Source organism: Megalopta genalis, chromosome 10 (assembly GCF_051020955.1).
Source record: "Megalopta genalis isolate 19385.01 chromosome 10, iyMegGena1_principal, whole genome shotgun sequence".
Lineage (NCBI taxonomy): Eukaryota > Metazoa > Arthropoda > Insecta > Hymenoptera > Halictidae > Megalopta > Megalopta genalis.
In genome coordinates, this window is record NC_135022.1 from 14,694,261 (window position 1) to 14,714,041 (window position 19,781).

At 38.2% G+C, this 19,781-nt stretch overlaps 1 protein-coding gene and 1 long non-coding RNA gene across 5 annotated transcripts in view; both read right to left on the reverse strand.

Annotated features, from left to right (window-relative positions):
* The window catches only part of Asap (ArfGAP domain of ASAP), a 43,023-nt gene that overhangs the window by 12,010 nt on the left and 11,232 nt on the right, over positions 1-19,781 (reverse strand). For all 4 annotated transcript variants that reach the window (XR_004490244.2, XM_033470176.2, XM_033470175.2 and 1 more), the window contains exons 2-5: positions 2,631-2,703; positions 1,421-1,566; positions 344-598; positions 132-217 (exon numbers count right to left, since the gene is read on the reverse strand). Coding sequence is in view for 3 of the 4 variants with exons in the window: in XM_033470176.2 (XP_033326067.1) it covers positions 132-217; positions 344-598; positions 1,421-1,566; positions 2,631-2,703 (560 nt within the window). In the remaining variant the exon portion in view is untranslated. The remainder of the gene's footprint in view (positions 1-131; positions 218-343; positions 599-1,420; positions 1,567-2,630; positions 2,704-19,781) is intronic.
* Positions 17,078-18,719, reverse strand: LOC117220316 (uncharacterized). The gene is made up of 2 exons (XR_004490245.2): positions 17,838-18,719; positions 17,078-17,714 (listed from the first exon to the last, which is right to left on the reverse strand). It is a non-coding gene; the product is annotated as an uncharacterized LOC117220316 (long non-coding RNA).

Sequence of the window (19,781 nt, forward strand, 5' to 3'; positions counted from 1 at the left end):
AGGAAAAAGAATTGCTAGAGTATAATACAACTTATGTCTAGTGCAATGTCCACCCTTCGACGTTCTCTTTGTCAACAGGAATAGGGTGTTAAAGAACTTTCTCGTTATAAAATATTCTCCATTGATCTTACTTGGTTTGCGCATGGTAATATTCGACTAGATGCTGAAGTAGTTCAATTCCCTTCTTGGTTTTGATTTCGTTCACCTTGATCAGATACTGTAACAGAGACGACGACGACGGGGTCGGTCGTTAGCTGTCGTCGCAATAAATACGAAGGAAGAGAGAAAGAGAGATGGATAGAATTACTGTGATTCGTTCCGGAGACGATTTAGGGGGCCTCACCTCGCACATTTGCAATTGAAACAATCGTCTCTCCTTTTCCATCTCATCGGCGATCTCGGCCGGCGTCACTTCCGTCCGAATGAGGCCAGCCTCTTTCGCGTGCTGCTTCTTCTCCTTCTCGATTTTCGCGTATTTCGCCTCGTAGTCTTTCCACGCCTTCTCGAACGGTCTCTTCAGGTCGCCCTTCACGCCTCTCAGGTCCCCCTTCAGCACCGAGTCCAGCGGGAACATCACGATGTTGTTGATGTTTTGCATCTGTTGTCAAACGATACATTCACGATGTTAATTAGGCAATCTTTTCAGCGAGCATAAGAGCGTTCTGTTATAATATCTTCAACCGGCAATTTTGAGAGAGAAAGTATCGTGAACTCGTGAGACGTGTCTTTAGGAAACCTTTTTAAGAAACACGAAGAGGAACTATCATAATATCTTCGAGTGGCAATTTCGAGTATCAAGAAAGATACGGTGAAATCTTGAAAAATATTTTCTCACATTAAGATTCAGCTGATGCTTTTTTTGTTATCAATAGTCCAGAGACTACGAATTCTATGCATTTATGGTAACAATGAGTGGATGAAATTTTAACAGCGTAAAGTTTGAAAGAACCCGAGAATATCGATACAGTGTCGTTAACTTATTAAAATGATTGCAGGAAGAACTGTTCCATTTGTGACTGATCTGGTTTTACTTAAATCGGTAATACATGAATTAAAGCTTTCGGCGAAGTTTTGCTAATTATTTTCCACTTTGCTCCGTTAGAAGAGCACGACGAAACGAAACCACGGATACGTTTCGTTAACAATAAAAATAACCATGTTATTCAGAGATGTGATAACGTTGTTACAAAAACAGAATGAAAGGAAATGTCTGCCATCATAAATTACAGAAACGCGGGATTGTTTTAGAGAACGAACGAGAAAACGAAAATTACCAGAAGGTGCACTTGAATACAAACGACGAGATAACCGGTCTTCTCCGGTTTGAATTATTTTCTTACGGAATCTGTTTCAAATGAATAATTTATTGTTACGTAAAGAACGGAACGACCGGGGCAGAGAGTATGGCGTCCATACGCACCAGCGTTTTCATTAGAGCGCTCAATTCTTTCGTGACGACCGCAAACTTTAAGAAAGCGGCGCCGATATCCGGTTCCTGTTCTTTCAGCGCCGCATCACCGAGCCTTTCCAACGCCCTTCCAAGGTACACCTCGTTATCGACGTGAGCTGTAGCAGAACAGAATAAATCGATCTTTAAAATCTCGCTAACGAACCAGCAAACGAATATTTATACATCCCTTCATTTGCGCTGAGAGCAATTAAAATATGAACGCCGCATGCAAAAAGGAATCGCTTAAATAATGCTTGACAATTTTCTTTTTATTTGTATCTCATTCTACGGAGTGCCCAACCTTTCGGAACTCGCGGAAGATCTTTGGAAAAAAGCAGCAGAATTTTACGTCTTGTTTGGAATATAATAACGCTCCTAATAGTGCAAGGAGTTTGTTCTATTCCTTTTTTTATTCGTTTTATATATGTATATTTCTCCCGAAATTTTTAATTTAATTTGCACTTTGCTCTATTGTGTTTTCAATGTTGCAGAACACGTGGGAAATGTTTGGAAAAGAGCTACAGTAATTTCTCCCTAATTCGCGCTCAGATTGCGCACAAAACTGAACAATTTGAGAAGAGAAGATACGAATATTCGAGCTTTGCTGTGCGTTTTTATAGTTAACGTTTGCCAACAACTACAAAAACGAGACGCAAGGCACGAATAATCGCATCTCCTCTCCCCAACTTGTCAATTTTTGTGCGCAATCTGAGCGCGTATTAGGGAGAAATTACTGTATATAGAATTCTGCATCTTGCTCGGAGTCTAATAAGGCCCCTAATAGGGCAAAGAATTTGTTCGATTTCTTTTTCTACGAATCGGTTCACAACAATCCGCATATTTATGCAGGAATCCGCGGTTAGGATTAATAAAAATCCAGCGAACGCGAGAGCCGAACGAAAAATCCGACGTGCAAAATTAAGTCGTGCCTCGTAAGAGCCTTATATACGGGAGGATTATTTGTTTAATTAAAGAAACGAAGAACGCGAGGAAGAAGGCACCGGCGAGTGGAAAAGCACGCGGAAACCGATAGAAACTTCCATTTAAACGGAACGCCGGAGCGCCGCTCATTAGACGCTTAGAGAACACCTCGGCGTTACAAAGGCCACAGAGTAAAGAGGGGAAATTGGAAACTTTCATCCGATGTCTGATCATTTTTAAGCCGTCCACCGCTACTTACCGTTTCCAGAGTTGTGAATGGCTTTGATCGCTTTCTTCAGCTTCGTCAGGCCGTCCCTGTCGAAGTCCAGCGTCTGCAACAATTCAAGCGAATCACTTCCATTATCTGCTGATCATCTCTGTCTTTTCAACTATGAAAACCAACAAGTTCGACAAAACTCGAAACCTTCAACTACACGAACCCTCGTTCGTCCATCATTTTTTGTAGCTCATAGTAACCCTTTGCACTGGAAGCCATTTTAACTTCAAAACTAAGATACTTCTTCAAACGCATAGAATTTTCATTTTGTATTATATTTGAAATACATTTCGATATTGATCGCATTATCACGTTCAACGGCCGCAATCAATCACTAAAATTCCCCCGAAGCTAAAGCAATTTAATTAATTAAATCGAAACTAGAAAGTTGAAATTTATTGTAGCGCATGATATTAAAACTCTTTCGTATCCGAAACATGCTAGTCAAATTCAGTTTGATCGAATATATTGCAATGAAAATGGATCTTCAAAATTGGTAAAAAATTAGAGAATTTATTCAAAGAAGGGTATTTTCTATAATTCGCTTTCTTATACATTTTTATCATTGCGCTTTACGAACACCAATGTCTAGCCTGCGGACTTTATGGATTTACTTTTTAAAATTGATTCGACCCACTGCAAAGCAATGAAGATATTCGAAGAATCTCAAACTACTGTTGCAATGTTTACGATTTAATTAATACGTTAATTTGTTTACGATTTTCAACTTCTAAAAAATTAGTAACCGTATTGTACCTCCTGGTACTCTGAAATGAACGCGAACAACTTTTGCATAGAAATCTGCAGTCTACCAGCGATAAACTATAATAAATTGACAAGCCCACAGCGCAGCAAGCATAAAAACATGGCGCCGGAGAGATGCAAATTTCCTTCTCGGCGAGGTATTCGCTCCTTTTAACCAGAAAATTTCTAATTTTCTCTCATACTTTTCAAAGGGTTCGGGCTAAACGCCGGTAAGCAACGCTGTTGTAATATGCGCGCGTATGTATACGTTTTTGTGTGTAGGGGGCGTAAAAAAGGCACGCGCGCACGAAGCAGAAGGCCTCGCCGGTTGTTAAACGCGAGAAGGAAAAGCAACAACAACGAGGAAAGGAATTCCCGAGCAGAACGACGACGCGGCGATACATTTTATCGGATCACGCTTCGCCGAGCGGAAGATTCGTATATCTTCGTTCCTCGCGGCGCGCGGCCTTCTTCTTATCGGGGCGGATTTTTGCGTTCCGCGGTGCGCTCTCGCGATTTTCAATAAACCGCGGGGACAGGGCCGCATAAAAATGTATTGGAATCTCCGTCGATCCCGGCTAAAGGAATCGCAATTAAATCCGGCTATCGCCGCGCTATGTGCCGGGCAAATTTCAGCTGATTATCGGTGGGACTGGGAACGCGGCTCCTCAGATAACCCACTCCTGTTTTCTTCTTCCGCGATCGTGCCTAACGACTATTAGGACTTCCATTTTGCAAATGAGGTAAGTTTGTTGCATCGAACTTGCAGGAATTTGTAAGAATTTATAATTTTTTTGTTCGTTTTAGTAATTAACGACGACGATTGTCTCATAATATTTGCAAGACTGCAATTTTTTTTAATGAAATTTACAATGTACGTCCATTGCTTCTTTTACTAAATGTAAACCAATAAAAGCGTTGTCCAGTGTAAGAACAAATTTGTGCCTCATTCGATATAGTTCCTCAATATTTGAAAACTTCAAAATTCTTTTGCTGAATTCACAGTGGACGGGTATTGATATTTTCAGTTGTTTTAAATCGATGAAAGCATTCTAATACTTCATGTATCATGGTCAAGCAATACTTATAAAAATGTAAATTTTTAAATAAAATTCACGGTGAAAGAGTCATTGTGTCTCTGTCGTTACCAAATTGTTGCAAAATTGTATATTTAATGTATATGTATTTATAAAAGTGTATATATATTTATTCTGTATTTGTATTAACTCTAATGATCAAGTATCGATAGGAGATATTTCGATTTAGATTAGACGAGTAACGTCTGCATGTAGCAGATTCTGTTCAAAATTTTCATCGCTAGTTTAACGCGTTACAGTGCAAAGGGGGTTGAATGTCGAGTTCACGGTGCTCTTTCACAAATTAACAAACTCGTCTTATTGCAGGGACTATAGCCTCAGAATCCGATTGCCCTAGGGGTCGACGAACCGTTCTTTCATCCCCTGAGAATTCCAGGTCTGGCATTTACCGAGGCGTCATTAATTTTCCAAGGATCAGTGGCGTAAGTAAAGGCTTGTAAATAAAAAGTGCGCGAACCTCAAAGCGTTAATCAATCTAGACGCGGGTTCGCCGATCGGTGTTAATTAGAAGGGAGAAAATCGCGTCTTCGATTCTTTTAATTATCGTCGCGGGACTCAAGGGCCGACCGTCGACCATCGGTCGTTGAACAGTATCGGGGATCGCAAGGGAACCGGATTTTCATCGGTGAAAACACCGACGCATCGCCGGCAGAATGCAAATTTCGGAAGAGACGCGGTCATCGAACAAACTACCGTATCAGCGCAACGTGCTCAACGACGCGCCGTGACGTGCCGCGATACGCCTTGATGCCATTACCTGAGCCAACAACAGAAGGGAAAAAAAGACGGGGCATCGGCACCCTTAATCGTACAATACGCGCCATTCAACCGACGACAGACCGATCGAAACGTCTCATGTTTATCGAACGATCCGACTGATCAAGGGATCGCTCGTGTTCAACCCCTTTCTTTACGGTGGAGGGTGTGCGCGCTTTTGGGGCTTCCGAAGGTCTCCTGACAAAGGGTACGCTGAACTACGAATGGAATTTCCGTGGGTTTCGCTATGAAGTTCGTGCTCTTGAAAGATACTAATTTTTAAATTGAAGTACTGCGAGTCTCTGTGATTATTGCCATCTATTGAACATCTGGGAACGTAAGAGGAACATCGTGCCTCATGTTGAAATTATTAATATAAAGAGAAAAAGTTGTAGGTTTTTAAAATGCAATTTTTAGCAGAATTTTATTGTCGTTTTTAGTAATTTTTAAGCGTCTCGATATTGTTTTTTTTCAATGTGGGAACAAATTGTACTTAATTTAATTTAGTCTCTCATATACTTGCAAAAAAGCAAATTCTTTCGTGGAATTCGCAGTGGGATTTCATTGTACTTTTTAGTCATTTTAGATCATTGAAACTGTTGTCTAATGTAGGAAAAGATTATGTGCCTTAGTCTCTCAATACATAGTTGAAAGAACTATATTTTTTAATAGAATTCGCAGTAGACTTTCTTTGTTGTTTTTGTTCATTTGAAACCAATGAAAATGTTATCTTATGTAAGAACAAATTGTACATCATTTATCATAGTTTATCAATAGTTGCAAGAAAGTATTCGTCGTGGACTTCGTGGCTGAAAATAGTTTGCTAACATAGAAAAAGAAAATTACCGCGTATCCATCTTTTCAAAACATTTCCACCAGTCAGAAAAACATTCAGAGGAAGTCTCCAAAAGGAAAAACCGTAGGCGCGATTCAGCAAGGTCGCCGTTACTAAATCCGACCCTAATGTATGCACGCACCGATAGAGTATTGTGTAACGTGATTAAATAAGCCTGTATCCTTATTGATAGTGCGTTTATCAGGCCGGTGACGACGGAGGTTCCGTGATGCATAATGCAAGAATCTTAAATGTTTGAGCAGTTTTTACGCTGCTTAAGAAACGATTCTTTGCGTTTTCGATTTTATAAACAAATCCGGAATCGTTATGTAAAATCTTCTGCGTATCCAGACAGTCGTTAATAGACTGCGGATTTTATGCGTTTATGGTAAAAATCGGTAGGTATAATTTAAAACAGTTAAAAAATGAAAAGAAACTAACAATGTGAATGTATATATATATGAATTTGAATTTATTAAAACTATTAAACGTTCTTGGGATTGAGAATTATGTGCAGTAAATTCTTCCTAAATGACGCTCAGCTTGGAAACAAAAATGTACAATTTGGGAATAGGAGCATACATTTTGGCAATATTTTATATTGGAAGTATTTATGTTATATTATAATAATTTATATTATATTATATATATATATATTATATTATATATATATATTATATTATGATAATTTATATTATAATTTTATAGTTGTTGACAATAGGTAACTATAAAAACAAGTCGCAAGGCTCGAATAATCGTATCTCCTCTTCCCAAAAACTGTCCATTTTTGAGAGTCAGAAACAGCTGAGAGTCAATTAAGAAGAATTTACTGTACAATGAACGTTTCTCGAGATTTTATTTTATTTACAATAGTTGATAGACCCTCTTTGTGATTGTTAATTAGTGAAAAGTTGCAACGGTTTCGACGGCGAACGAATACGATACAGATCAGGGGACACGTTCAAGCTGACAGAGTCATCGAATTTCTGTCACTCCGCCCCCTGTTTTATTCAATTTGTTCGACGATCCTCTTCACACAGTACCAGTCCTGCGTATTATGCGAACAATAGGGACGTTCATCGATCGGTTCGCTTCTGTTCCAACTTTCCAATTATACCCGGTGTAACGTCCCTGCCCGGCAAACTGGAATATAACGCGAGCATCGGGGGACGATTTAATTTTCCAAGCATCGACAACCACCGTTAAGACGCGATGCAACAAATTCCAACGTTTTTGTTCGACTAGTTAACGCCGCTCGCAAATCAACCCCTATCCTGCATGGTTCACTTTCATTCTGAAACCCTAATTAACGTCAATCGAATAGCGTCCATGTAAATTTCACGAAATCGTATTTATTTAATGAAACGAGAACCGAAGAGTTCAAATTCATTCGATTCTCTTAACCCCCTGAATTTTTCACAGATCATAATTATCAAATCTGCTTGAATTATTCATATCATTTCGGTAAATTACTGGCCTGCACGTTTGGCACTCGTATTTAAGTAATTTATAGGTTTTGCATTAAAAATTAATCTTTTTGTAAATCATCTTCACCTTTTTCACCTCAAAATTAATCTTTTTGTAGATCATGTTCACCTTTTTCACCTCAAAATTAATCTTTTTGTAGATCACGTTCATCTTTTTCACCTAAAAATTAACTCTTTTATAGATTTTATTCATCGACTTGCAAATTCAATTTTTAATCCGTGTCTGATTCAATTTCTGATTTAACAGGGATGTTATTACGAATTATTACAAGCGAGTGAATTTAATTTGCAAACTGGCGAATTTCATTTACACACTTCTAAGCTTCGTAATTATTAATCAGTCGAGGGTTTACATGTATCTATATAATAAGTAGATCGAATGCAAAATATGAAAAACATTTAAACAAATCTTTTAATATTACGATCTTACTGTTAACTCATTAAAATAGTTACATCAAGTATACATAGTTCAACGATATTTATTTTGCCTGAAAATGAACAGTCTATCAATGATCAAATAAAGTGCCAGCCAACATTGCTTTCTAACTTGCCTAAAAATCCGCAGTCTAGCCGCAACATCATAACGATCCAATACAAACAAGCCAATTACATGGTAAAATAAACCGGAACCTCGAATAATAAAGTATTAACAATAGAAATCAGCGATGGGAACACGAAGAATGGAACGACTCGAGTTCATCCAGGCCCAGAAGATACGAAAACAATTCGAAGCCGAGAGTCACCGACTGGAATCGTCCGACAGTGAGCGAAAACCGATCGTCATTTCCGTTCGACCGGGAATCTCTCCCAATTGAAACGAATTGGCAAACGAGATAGCTTTTCTATTTTCAGCGGTACGCGAGCGGAGAGACAAACGGGCGACTAAACGGCTTTTCCTCGGGAACATGATATACACGATAATAGCAGCCGCATCTTGCGTTATTCCGGTAGCAAAACTGTGCCGTGTCCCAGAGCAGTAGTTCGCGAAGTTGAGGGAACACGCTCGTTTCGCCGGGCGAGAGGATGATTCGTGCCGAGCGAACCACGTTCTCGCGTAAGTCGATAACCGGGCGCGAATCATTTCGGGCGTGTCGTGCTACGGCGTACGCGAATACGTACGTGCACCGTTGCGCTAAGAATTCGTCCATCGTCGTACAGCGACGCGGATAAACGAGAAACGAACGCACTCGTTTTCATTTGCGTACTCGTTAACTATTTATCCAATTCGTGCGGCCGGTGGGCGGAACGCCGGCCCGCAATTTTATAGAACAATCTTCGCTTTGTCCTCGTTGCTCTGCCGTCGAATTGCTCCGTGCGAATCGCGCGGTTGTTGAACGATCACGGGTTCTACAAATTATTCTGTGTACGGAGAAATTAATTTTTGAGAATTTTTTTTATGCCAAAGTGTACATTGAAGTACATTAAAAATGCTCGATTTGTCTCCATCGGTCTGTCCACAAGTCAATGTTTGCACGGAGTTATGTATACTTGGAATTAAATTTTTAAGAATTTATTCGTCCCGAAGTGCATGTTGAATTACATAAAAAATGCTCGATTTGTCTCCATCGGTCTGTCCACAAGTCAATGTTCGCAAGGAGTTATGTATACTTGGAATTAAATTTTTAAGAATTTATTCATGCCAAAGTGAATATTGAAGTATGTAAAAAATGCTCGATTTGTCTCCATCGGTCTGTCCACAAGTCTATGTTCGCACGGAGTTATGTATACTTGGAATTAAATTTTTAAGAATTTATTCATGCCAAAGTGCATGTTGAATTACATAAAAAATGCTCGATTTGTCTCCATCGGTCTGTCCACAAGTCAATGTTCGCACGGAGTTATGTATACTTGGAATTAAATTTTTAAGAATTTATTCATGCCAAAGTGAATATTGAAGTATGTAAAAAATGCTCGATTTGTCTCCATCGGTTTGTCCACAAGTCAATGTTCGCAAGGAGTTATGTATACTTGGAATTAAATTTTTAAGAATTTATTCATGCCAAAGTGCATATTGAAGTACATAAAAAATGCTCGATTTATCTCCATTGGTCTTTATTATTATTGCTTGCTTAATTACCATGCCTAAGTCAATGTTTGTACGAAATTGTAATTAAATTTTGAAGCATTTATTCATTTCGAAACGTACATTGAAATAAGTTTATCGAATTTGTACATTGTACACGAGTGAATTCTCAATTTTATATAATAGTTTTCGCTTTGTCTCCATTGCACAACATTTACATACGTTCACCTCGATTTTTTAGAATTTATTCATATGAAAAGGCACTTTGTATTCCGGTTTTGCTGAAAACGGCAGTAAGCGAAATTTATGTGGGACAAAGTGGTCTCGGAGTCGCCTTCAAGCTTTATCGCAATGTATTCAGTGTTGAATGGCGGAATAGACACTTCTCGGTTTTGTTCATTAAGATACGGATCCTTAAAAAAGCATTTTCACGGGAGTCTTGTACGATAATTTTAATTAGTACAGGAAAACGTTCAAAGTGCTCGACTAGTATAATATTTAACTGCGACTTCGTTTATTTAAGTGAGTATCTTTTATGGATCGGACGGCGGAAATAAACTAGTTAGTTCTCGCATCGAATTCGAGCAATTTACAAAGAAATTCAGGATACTTCAAACTAATTAAAAATAATATTACAATACTTTTACACTCTTCTAATATCTCTATCGTTCCTTACTTCCGTAAATTCATTTCTACATTTAAAAATTTGCAATTCATACGTAAAGGCTCCAGTAAATGTTTGCAAAAATAAATCAGGAAATGCAGTCTCAGTATTGCAATTGGAAAGGCCTCGAAACTGTTGGTACAGGACTTTAATTGCTTTCACGTCTGATTTTTAATGGTAGAAACGGGGTCGGTGATTTTTTTATATCTCTTGATACCACAAAGTAGCAGAAGTTACTGTACTACAACTTGTTATATCCTTTTATTACCTATCACCGATATTTTAATATCTGCATTTACGATCTCAATGCATGAAGCAAAATCGCAAACGAAACTCGTCTGCGTGCATTAGACAGCGAATTTTGCTTGTGACACGAACGTTACGAGTCGAAAATATCGCTATATCACCGAATCATACTCAAGTACACAGACCGCAAAAGTTTCGCAGCTCTGGATCGCGAACTATGCTCGCAGTAAATTCCTCGAGCCCGCCTCTTTTCTTGCTACCCTTAATGGAAATTTTCGCGCAGCTTCGCAGAAGAAAGAATAGGCGAATTCCTTTTAACGAAGTATGCGAAATCGCCATAATAGGTCGAGGAATCGCGACGCAGCCAGGCGATCTGACCCTATTAGACGAGTTCGTGTTTCGAATGGCCTAATCGTGTGTATCTCAGGTGTGGCGAAACACTTCGCTTCGTTACGCAGAAATCTGCGTTGCGTTCTCCGGGTGTCGCGGAACCGTGTCATCGCGCTTAGGGTCTCTCGAATTGGCAAGTTGCGAAACGCGAGCCCCGGTGGCTGCGCATGGTGGGGCGTGCTCGGGGAAATTGGCAAATCTGGCCCGGTCCGGAACTGACCTCCCTTACAGCAGAGCCGCGCAAACGCCCGGGAACCAGGTAAAGCCGATGGAACAGGTTCTTGCGCGCTCCTCAGCCAATGAACCTCGCGGCTTAACATACGGTACCATTTGCGAGCGGAATCACCGACTCGCGGACCAATGTTTAACACTTTGCGGTACCGACCGAGAACACGTTCAACGTGATATCGAACGTTTCCGGCCGTTTACGCGGTTCTGACGATCCCTCGATTAACCGTTTCACTGGGATTCGCATCGGTCATATAGCGCACATTGGACTAATTGATTGGTAGCACATTGCAGGCGATGCGACGATGGTTTATTCATTTAATTCATTGATCTATTTTAAATATTTAATTAATTAATTAATTTAGTTCTCTCTCTCTCTCTCTCTCATTGATTTACTTTAAATATTTAGTTCATTGATTCATTTTAAATGTTTATTTCATTAATTTATTTTAAGTATTTATTTTAAATATTTAGTTCGTTGATTTATTTTAAATACTTAGCTCATTTATCTGGTACTAATTTTAATAAAATTGAAAGAATGTTATCTGCTCATTTTTGTCATAAAAGCGTAAGATCCATAACCTAAACGAAAATGTTTAAAAAAGCTGACAAACAAAGTTGTAAATTATTCAATGTTCTCCAACTGCACCACCGCTAGTTATCATTTGTTAAATGCTACAAAAGAAGCGATTACATCCGCAAATACAAAATAATTTTTACACGCCCGTTATCTCCTCTCTTAAAAAAAAAGAAGAAGCAGAAAAAAGGAACTGCTGTACATAAATATTCATAAGAGACGCGTTAAAAGCGACTCGTTTGGCCGAGGGTTAACCGTTTTCGCGAACAACATTACTTTTTACTGAATGGTGTATTTAAAGAGCTCGCGAATACTTTATACATGACAAATAAACTTTGGATCGCCGTTTACCGACTTTTTCTCCATTCAATAAATAGAGGCAATCTGGGAAAGTTGAACGTCACCGACGCCCACGCATGACTTTTCACCGGCAGCGGAGAAGATCGGAACGTTTATGAATAATTATTTTTACACGGGCTCCACGCTCTGAAAGGGGTGGTCGAGTTCTCGTTTGCAAGTTCTTCCGCGTGGCGCCGACCTAATAATAAACTAACGATGATAACGCGAAACGATACAATGATCGGTCTCGTTCGTCGACCGTTCGCTCCTTCTTCGCCGCGTCTGTATTTCCATTTTCAGAAGCTTGTCGCACTTTTATGTATCTAGGACAGTCGATGCTTGCCATCGCGCGCCAGTGTCCCAACCATATAGAGGGTGTTGGAAAAAAAACACTGGCCTGTGTAACGTATTAATTCGGTGGACGCTTGCCGAAATGTTTCTCGAACGATTCTTCCACTGATTATACCGTGTTTGTACAGCAACTTGTTATGTTTCATTGTTATTCATTAAAGAAACATTCTCGATCGAATTCCATATTAATGTTACTTGAAAAAATACGTTACAATAATGTAAGAACATCTACTGAAATTTTAGTAGAATAAAATTCTCGAACAAAGCGATGTTCTATCATTTCCTTCAATCACTTCTTCGAATCGAGATACTCCAATTCTGCATGAGGATCCGCAGTCTAGATATATCACCAGTCACGAGACTGCGGATCTTTGTGCACCTATGGTACATGCAAATCTCTAAAATACGAAAACGACATGTAAATAAATAAAAATTGCTGGTATCGTTATTTTATTATCACAGTGAGAAATCTATTGATTCGTGGAAGATATTTTCGCTCAATTCTGATTTTTATAAATAACCTATGAGAATCTGAATTTGCATAAAATTCCTCAGTCTATTAGGTATTAATACAGAAAATACAAAATGACATGCATTCATATTTTTAATTACATCCTCAAACTTCGACTTTCCTTAGTAAGTTATCTCTCTCTCTCTCTCTGCCTTAATAGTGATATTAAATAAATAATTTAAGTTTCAGTAAATAATATTCTTGGTCCATGATTTGTGAAATAATTACGCAACAGTTATTTAGCAGGGCGCAAGAGGTAATTCAGCGAAGATAATTGTTCGGGGACGTAGAAACTACTCGGGACTCAGTTGTGACTGTTTAATTGATTTGAAGAATTAAATGACCGTGCGACGTAGGATTCAAGATTGAAAAAAAAATAGATAGAGCAGAAAAAACGTTAGGTGCGATTGAACGCACGAGGGATTCATCTCTACACCCTCAGCATCGTGTATTGGGTGCTCGTCCAAGTTATTGATTTATTCGCCAACAGTGACTCCATGGTGCAGTTTCGCTGTACATCGCAGTTCTTTTGCCACCTACAGCACAAGCCATCCATCCATCCAGTTCGTGTACGCGTTTACTTCAATTTGCCACTACGAGTCTTTACAACGCACCCCCGTCGCACAATTGGAACTAATTGCCGATTTAACTGCGCCGAGCGTCGCGCGAAAAAAAAGGCTCGAAGATAGACCATCGAAGGCACAAACAAATCCCAGCACAGCCATCGCTCTCAAACGAATTAGTGTAAATTGTTGCGAGCATTAGACTGCGGATCTTCGCGCAAAATAAAACGTTTCTGTATAAATTGCAAGCAGAAACTCTCGGTAAAAGGTTATTTCTTCGTTCAATAATTTTAATTGATTGAAAATGTGTTGGCATTCCTAATCCCGGAACTAGTGGGCTAGTTGAAATCATTAGTTTCTCGATTTTTATATTTTAGAATCCTTGACATTATATCATAATTAGAGTGCGGATCTCGTGCATTTATGACAAACATCGATAGGTGAGCTATGAAAAAATTGACATACTTGCTCTCTACTTGTTAAAATCATTCAAAGAAGAAACACATTTTTATCGATCATAAAATCTACACTCTAACTATAGTAAAAACCGTACGAAACTTAAATATATCCAATCGTGTCATTGTCATGAAACAATACATGTTGATAATGTGGATGTATCAAGAAAATTCTTCTAATATTTCCATTATCTCGTGCTGCTTCTATTAATTTTTCTCATATTTTCTCTAATAACAAGAATTATTCTCCCTAATTGACGCTCAGTTTGCGCACAAAAATGGACGATTTGGGAAGAGGTAACTATAGAAACGAGCCTCAAGGCTCGAATAATCGTATCTCCTGTTCCCAAATTGTCCATTTTTGTGTAGAATCAGAACTTCAATTAGGGAGAATTTACTATACAAGTTTCATGTAACTTAACAATTATGCACTCACAAATAGATCTTTGTGCTAATTCTCATTTTCATGCGTCACTTTACAAAAATGATAGTGAATGACACGTTGTATTTGTCAACTAAAAGATCGCTCATTGTATAAAAGGTAAATTACGATGCTATTAGATCTTGTTAATTTATATATTTTCTTCCATTTCAAAAATCTGTGCATGTCACAATTGCATAAAAATCCGCAGTCTGCTCGTAAATACTCGAAATCCAGTTACAAATTTCGCCTGACTTTCGTTCCTTCGAATTCTTTTGCAGAAGTATTACAAATTTAAATGTTCAAATATAACCCTAGTTCCATCGTGTACGAAAGCGTAGACGGTTGCCAAGAGTATTCAGCCAAAATGCAATTCTATCGTGATAGTTAAATAGAAAGTGGCTGGCGTTCAAACTATTTTTCCAAGATGCGTTCACGAGTCCATCGAACAGTGGATGCATTAAAATGATGACAAAACTTTGGTTGCTTCAGTGTTTTTCTATCGACGGCTCGACCGAATATTTCATTTTCGTGTTGGCCTACGATACGCGACGAGGCCTTAGAGGTAGAAAAATAGCATAACGGATGAGTCACCGTGAATTCGTGCAAGGGCCCGGCGAGAATCGAGCCGGTCCGAGGAACGGTGAACCAGCTTGGTCTTCTCCTCGCCCCGTGATCCTCTTTCTCCGACTCGGACGACCAGGTGAAGCGACCAACAAGTAAGAACGAAAGAAATTCCTGGCCGCGCGCACGGCCTTGGTAGGTCGTTCGTATCCGAGTCGTTTACCTGGACCGATTTGCAAACGCTCGGGATCGGCTGCAGCTGCGCCGCTTCTAGCCGCCTCGGAGCCCGCAGGACAATTTTAACCATTTGCGCCAGGAAAATTGATCTCGAATCGGCTACCAAACAAGGGGAATATATTTATCGCGCGAAATAAGACCAACACCTCGAATGAAATACACGATTGTATAACGTTGGAAACAATTACTCTCTTCATTTTCAGTAACGTTAATAATCGGACACCTTTCAAGACAGGGTATATTTTTAAAATATTCGACCGAATGATTTAAAAATTTGTTGTAATGTTAGATTGTCTAGTTTACGTTAGTATTATGTTCACCAGCATATAACATTTTATAACGTTGGAAATAAATGATCTTTTTAAGTAGAATTTGGCGCATAAGATTGTATAATTGCAAATTCTAGGGAGTTTTCTCAGATCAGCTACCAACAACTGGAACATACTTATTCGTGAAATAGTAATTAACGCTTCAGATAAAATATAAAATTTAAATTGAATAGAATTGATTGAAATAGAATATATAAATTGTAATGGATTAATTTAAAGAGAATATTTAAATTGAATAGAATGAATTGAAATAGGATATATAAATTGTAATGAATGAATTGAAATAGAATATATAAATTGTAATGAATGAATTGAAATAGAATATATAAATTGTAATGAATTAATTTAAACAGAATATTTAAATTGAATAGAATGAATTTAGATAAAATATTTAAATTTTATTAAATTCTACTTGAACAGAATTTTGTATAAGATTGTATCGATACAGATCATACAAAGTGAAAATGTTGAAAGTGCTTAAGTTCCCTTTAAAATTGTTAATAATTGAAAAATTGCTAAGTTCCCTGAAAGGGAGCATCCAAGTGCAAAAGGTTGACATTGTTCGGCACAGAAAAATTCGAAACGTTTCCAAAGTGCACCAATATGTAGCTATGCATACCTCATTCATGTGCACGGTATCGGAATTTTTGGAACCTCCGGACTGCCTAACTTTTCTCATAAGCGCGAGAACTTTCTCAATTTTTCAGTCTTCATTTTTGAACACACTTTATCCGAAGCTATGAAAATGTTTAAAGTGGAGAGTAAAAATAGCGTTGAATTAGAATTGTAAATTTTATCTTTCGACCTATTTGGTAAAGATAGTGTTAAAATTTTTATCGTTTTATATTCGCAAGTTTATATTTGTTGCATAAACATCTGCAAATCTAAACAACATCGTTCCAAAGATTTTAATTACTAGCTAGATAATTGGAAGCATTGTGTGCAGATGAAGCTTGTTTAACTTTAATAAAGAGATATTGTTCCAGATAAATCTCTGCGAAGGTTACGATTCTATTTTAAATCGTCGAACACGACTATTAAATACTTCTTTCGTAGCATAATTACGTCCATGGGAAATTATAATGTTTGCACAACGATAAAATAACTGTAGATTCCATTCTATCCTAGTAAATTAAAGCTAAATTTTATGGACATCTAACATTCGCCAGAACTGAAGAACGGTTTTTTATAACGACAGAAAATATCAACAAATCTATAGAATGATTATAAAAATTTCATTACTTATATTTTCAATCTTTAGAAAATTTAGAAAGTTAGATCTTACAGATGAAATCAATTTAACGGTACAGATATTAAAGAATCGCCTCGCAATTCCATTTTCCCGATGCAATCACTAAAATCGTTTCATCGTAGAAAGACTAGGGTCGTTAAACCATGCAGAATTGCCCTCTAGAATCTCGCACTAACGTCGTACGTAACAAAGCTATAGTCCATCGCAATTGCTATAACCAACACATAAACCCAAGGTACTTACACAGAACACAATCGCCGATATAATACAATCGAAAGTGATTCTTTCCACAAATATCAACCACACGATAAAATGCGATTTTTCTCTATCGAATAAAAATGTATATCACAAAAGAACAACTGTTTTAATCGCCATTTTATTGAAATCAAATTCATAGAATTCTGCAAATCAATTTTTACATTCTTTTTTCATTATTACAATATTCGCATACAGCTTTTCGCAGGCTTAGACGTATAACTTTTTCAATTATCATCTTCTCGAAATTAAATTGAACTCTGCAAACAGATGTTTACTTTCTTTTGTATTTCCATAGTAATTATTTTCACATGTAACTTCTAACAGATTTATGCGAGTAACTTGTTAAATTACCACGTTATTGAAATCAGGTTTATTGAATTTTGGAAATACATTACTTTCTTTTGTATTTTCGTATTAATTATTATATCCTTTCATGCATACATACAATAAGCTTCAAAACCATTGTATTATAGTGCAGTTTCGAAAGATACGCGCGTGTGTTTTTTTAGTAACCCGTTCGGTGCAAGTTTTACAAAACATTATAGGAGGGTTAACACGTGAAAAGGAATTTTCGTAAAGAGCGTTTCGATCGAAGCGCTTCTGCGTCGAGTCGATTTATTTTTGCGCAAGGAATCGGCCTCCGCCCTCGTGCACGATGCGCTCGGTCACACTGGGTGCGCAGAACACAGGAAAATGATTCAGCGAGAGGAGTCCGGTACCCGCGCTGGATGGTTCCACGCTGGTCGAACAATTATAAAAAAATTATCTGGGGCGTGTTAATGTATCGGCAAGATGTAAACGACCGGTTACGTAAAATCCAATAGCATGCTGTTCCGAGTCGACGTCGACGGGATTGGCTTACCGGTCTTCCTCCACGGTCTTTGAGGGTAAGCACACGGAACATGCTTCCGCTGTGCGTTCCAATCGATAAACCGCCCTCTGAAGTGTCTAGAGTGGAAATCTCGCGGAAATTCCGATTTCTGCCGTTGGCCCAGAGCTTATTTAATTATTTCACTCGAATCGGCCCAAGCGCGCGGCCGGCCACAATCTTTGCTTTCTTTCTCGGTAACGTTCCTCTCGCCGGCGAGATAACTATCGGCTTTGATTTCAAGCCTTTCGCGAGAGCTCGCCTCGAACGGCTGATCGAAGTGGATGTTTTTAAACAAACTCCGCGCTCACATCGGTCCGCGATGACTGCAGGCTGTTGCATAATGCTAGTTATTGGATTTTATGCAGTTGCGGCGAGGATTAGTGGAGTTTGTGACACAACGATCGAAAGAGTACGGAAATTCTACTGTGAGCCACGACGGTATTCGAGCTTCGACGCTAAAACGACGTTCCTTCCTGACAAAAATATAACTGCTTATGTATTTGGATCATTTATAGTTGCACCGTTCAATTTTTAGTTTGTTAAAACGATGGTTAAAACGGAATAACTTCGTTAAGATTAGGCCAAACGATTTAACCGTTTTTGCGATGTTACAGATGAACAAATTTTTGCAAACATTGCAATTGATTAGAGTGACAACAAAAAATAACTTAAAAAAATGCTTTTGAGGTATTCCTGGAGACGTTAATCTTTCTATCGATCTTAATAGAACGCGTGAACATAATCTAATAATTTTGTATGGGATTATCACGTAGAAGAAGATTGTTTAGGTTCCTCTTGGTACAGCATAATAATTAAAAATTCTATTAATTGCCTTCCGGATACTTTCATGGCTCACTGTACAGGGATTTTAAACGTGGGAGAATGATTGAAGAAATTTCTATCGGGGTTCTGTTTGCTGCAATTAGAAGGAGAATTTTAATTTCGCATAATCATCCGCAGTGCAATCACTGTGAAGCGAAAGATCGTGGATATCGATAGGACTGGATTCTTGCTTTTGGTTTGAACAGCTTGTTTCGAAAACGTTCGAGATAATTGATTAATACCGATCCTTATCGTGCGGTTTAGGCTTCTGATCTTAGTTCGATTTAATGTTAGAGAAATAAAAAGCGAGATTCGATCTTTTAATCTTTTTTTCTAGATATTTAGCGTTTTCACAATCTTCTGAACTTCTCTGATTGTAGTTTTCGTTGAGAACAAATGAAACAAGTAATCCAGACGCGGACAGAGAAAATAATTGCTTTCAATGAAATTTCTACGAGCACTCGTAGCGGCATAGGGGCAATTATTGAAAGCGAAAATACATACAGTGGGAACTCGTTAACTCCTCGCACAACTGATCGATTAAGAGCGGGCCGAATAGATGTGTTAAATGCACGTCGAAAGATTGATTAACGCTCAATGAACGTGTTCCTCAAATGTTTACCGAAAGAGGTCTCCAAATGATTGGTAAGTAGGCTCGGTAAACACTCGTCCGTCGGATTAATAGGATTAAACACGTTCGACTATCATTTCTCGTGTTTCCAACGTGCTTCCTATTCGTGTTATATTATTTTAAGTTACTGCTAGACCACGGATTTTAAGCATCTACGATACAAACGAGTAGGTGAAACACCAAAGCAATGAAGACATTAACACGTTCCGTGCCGAGCTTTTTTTACTCGAATCTTCACACTTTGATATTTTACTAAAACTTGATGTATTACGTGCAATTATTAATTCTCGTACACATAACAACGTAACAAAACTTATCAACGCCCATTCTTGCGGTGGAAATTGATTCTTCGGTTCTAAATTTCTTGTAAACAATTTGTTCAGTTCACTAAGTAAACATGCAAGCGTGTACCATCGATGGTACACGTGGCACGGAACGTGTTAAACAAAGATATTCACTTTCCACGATTTATCGAAATTATC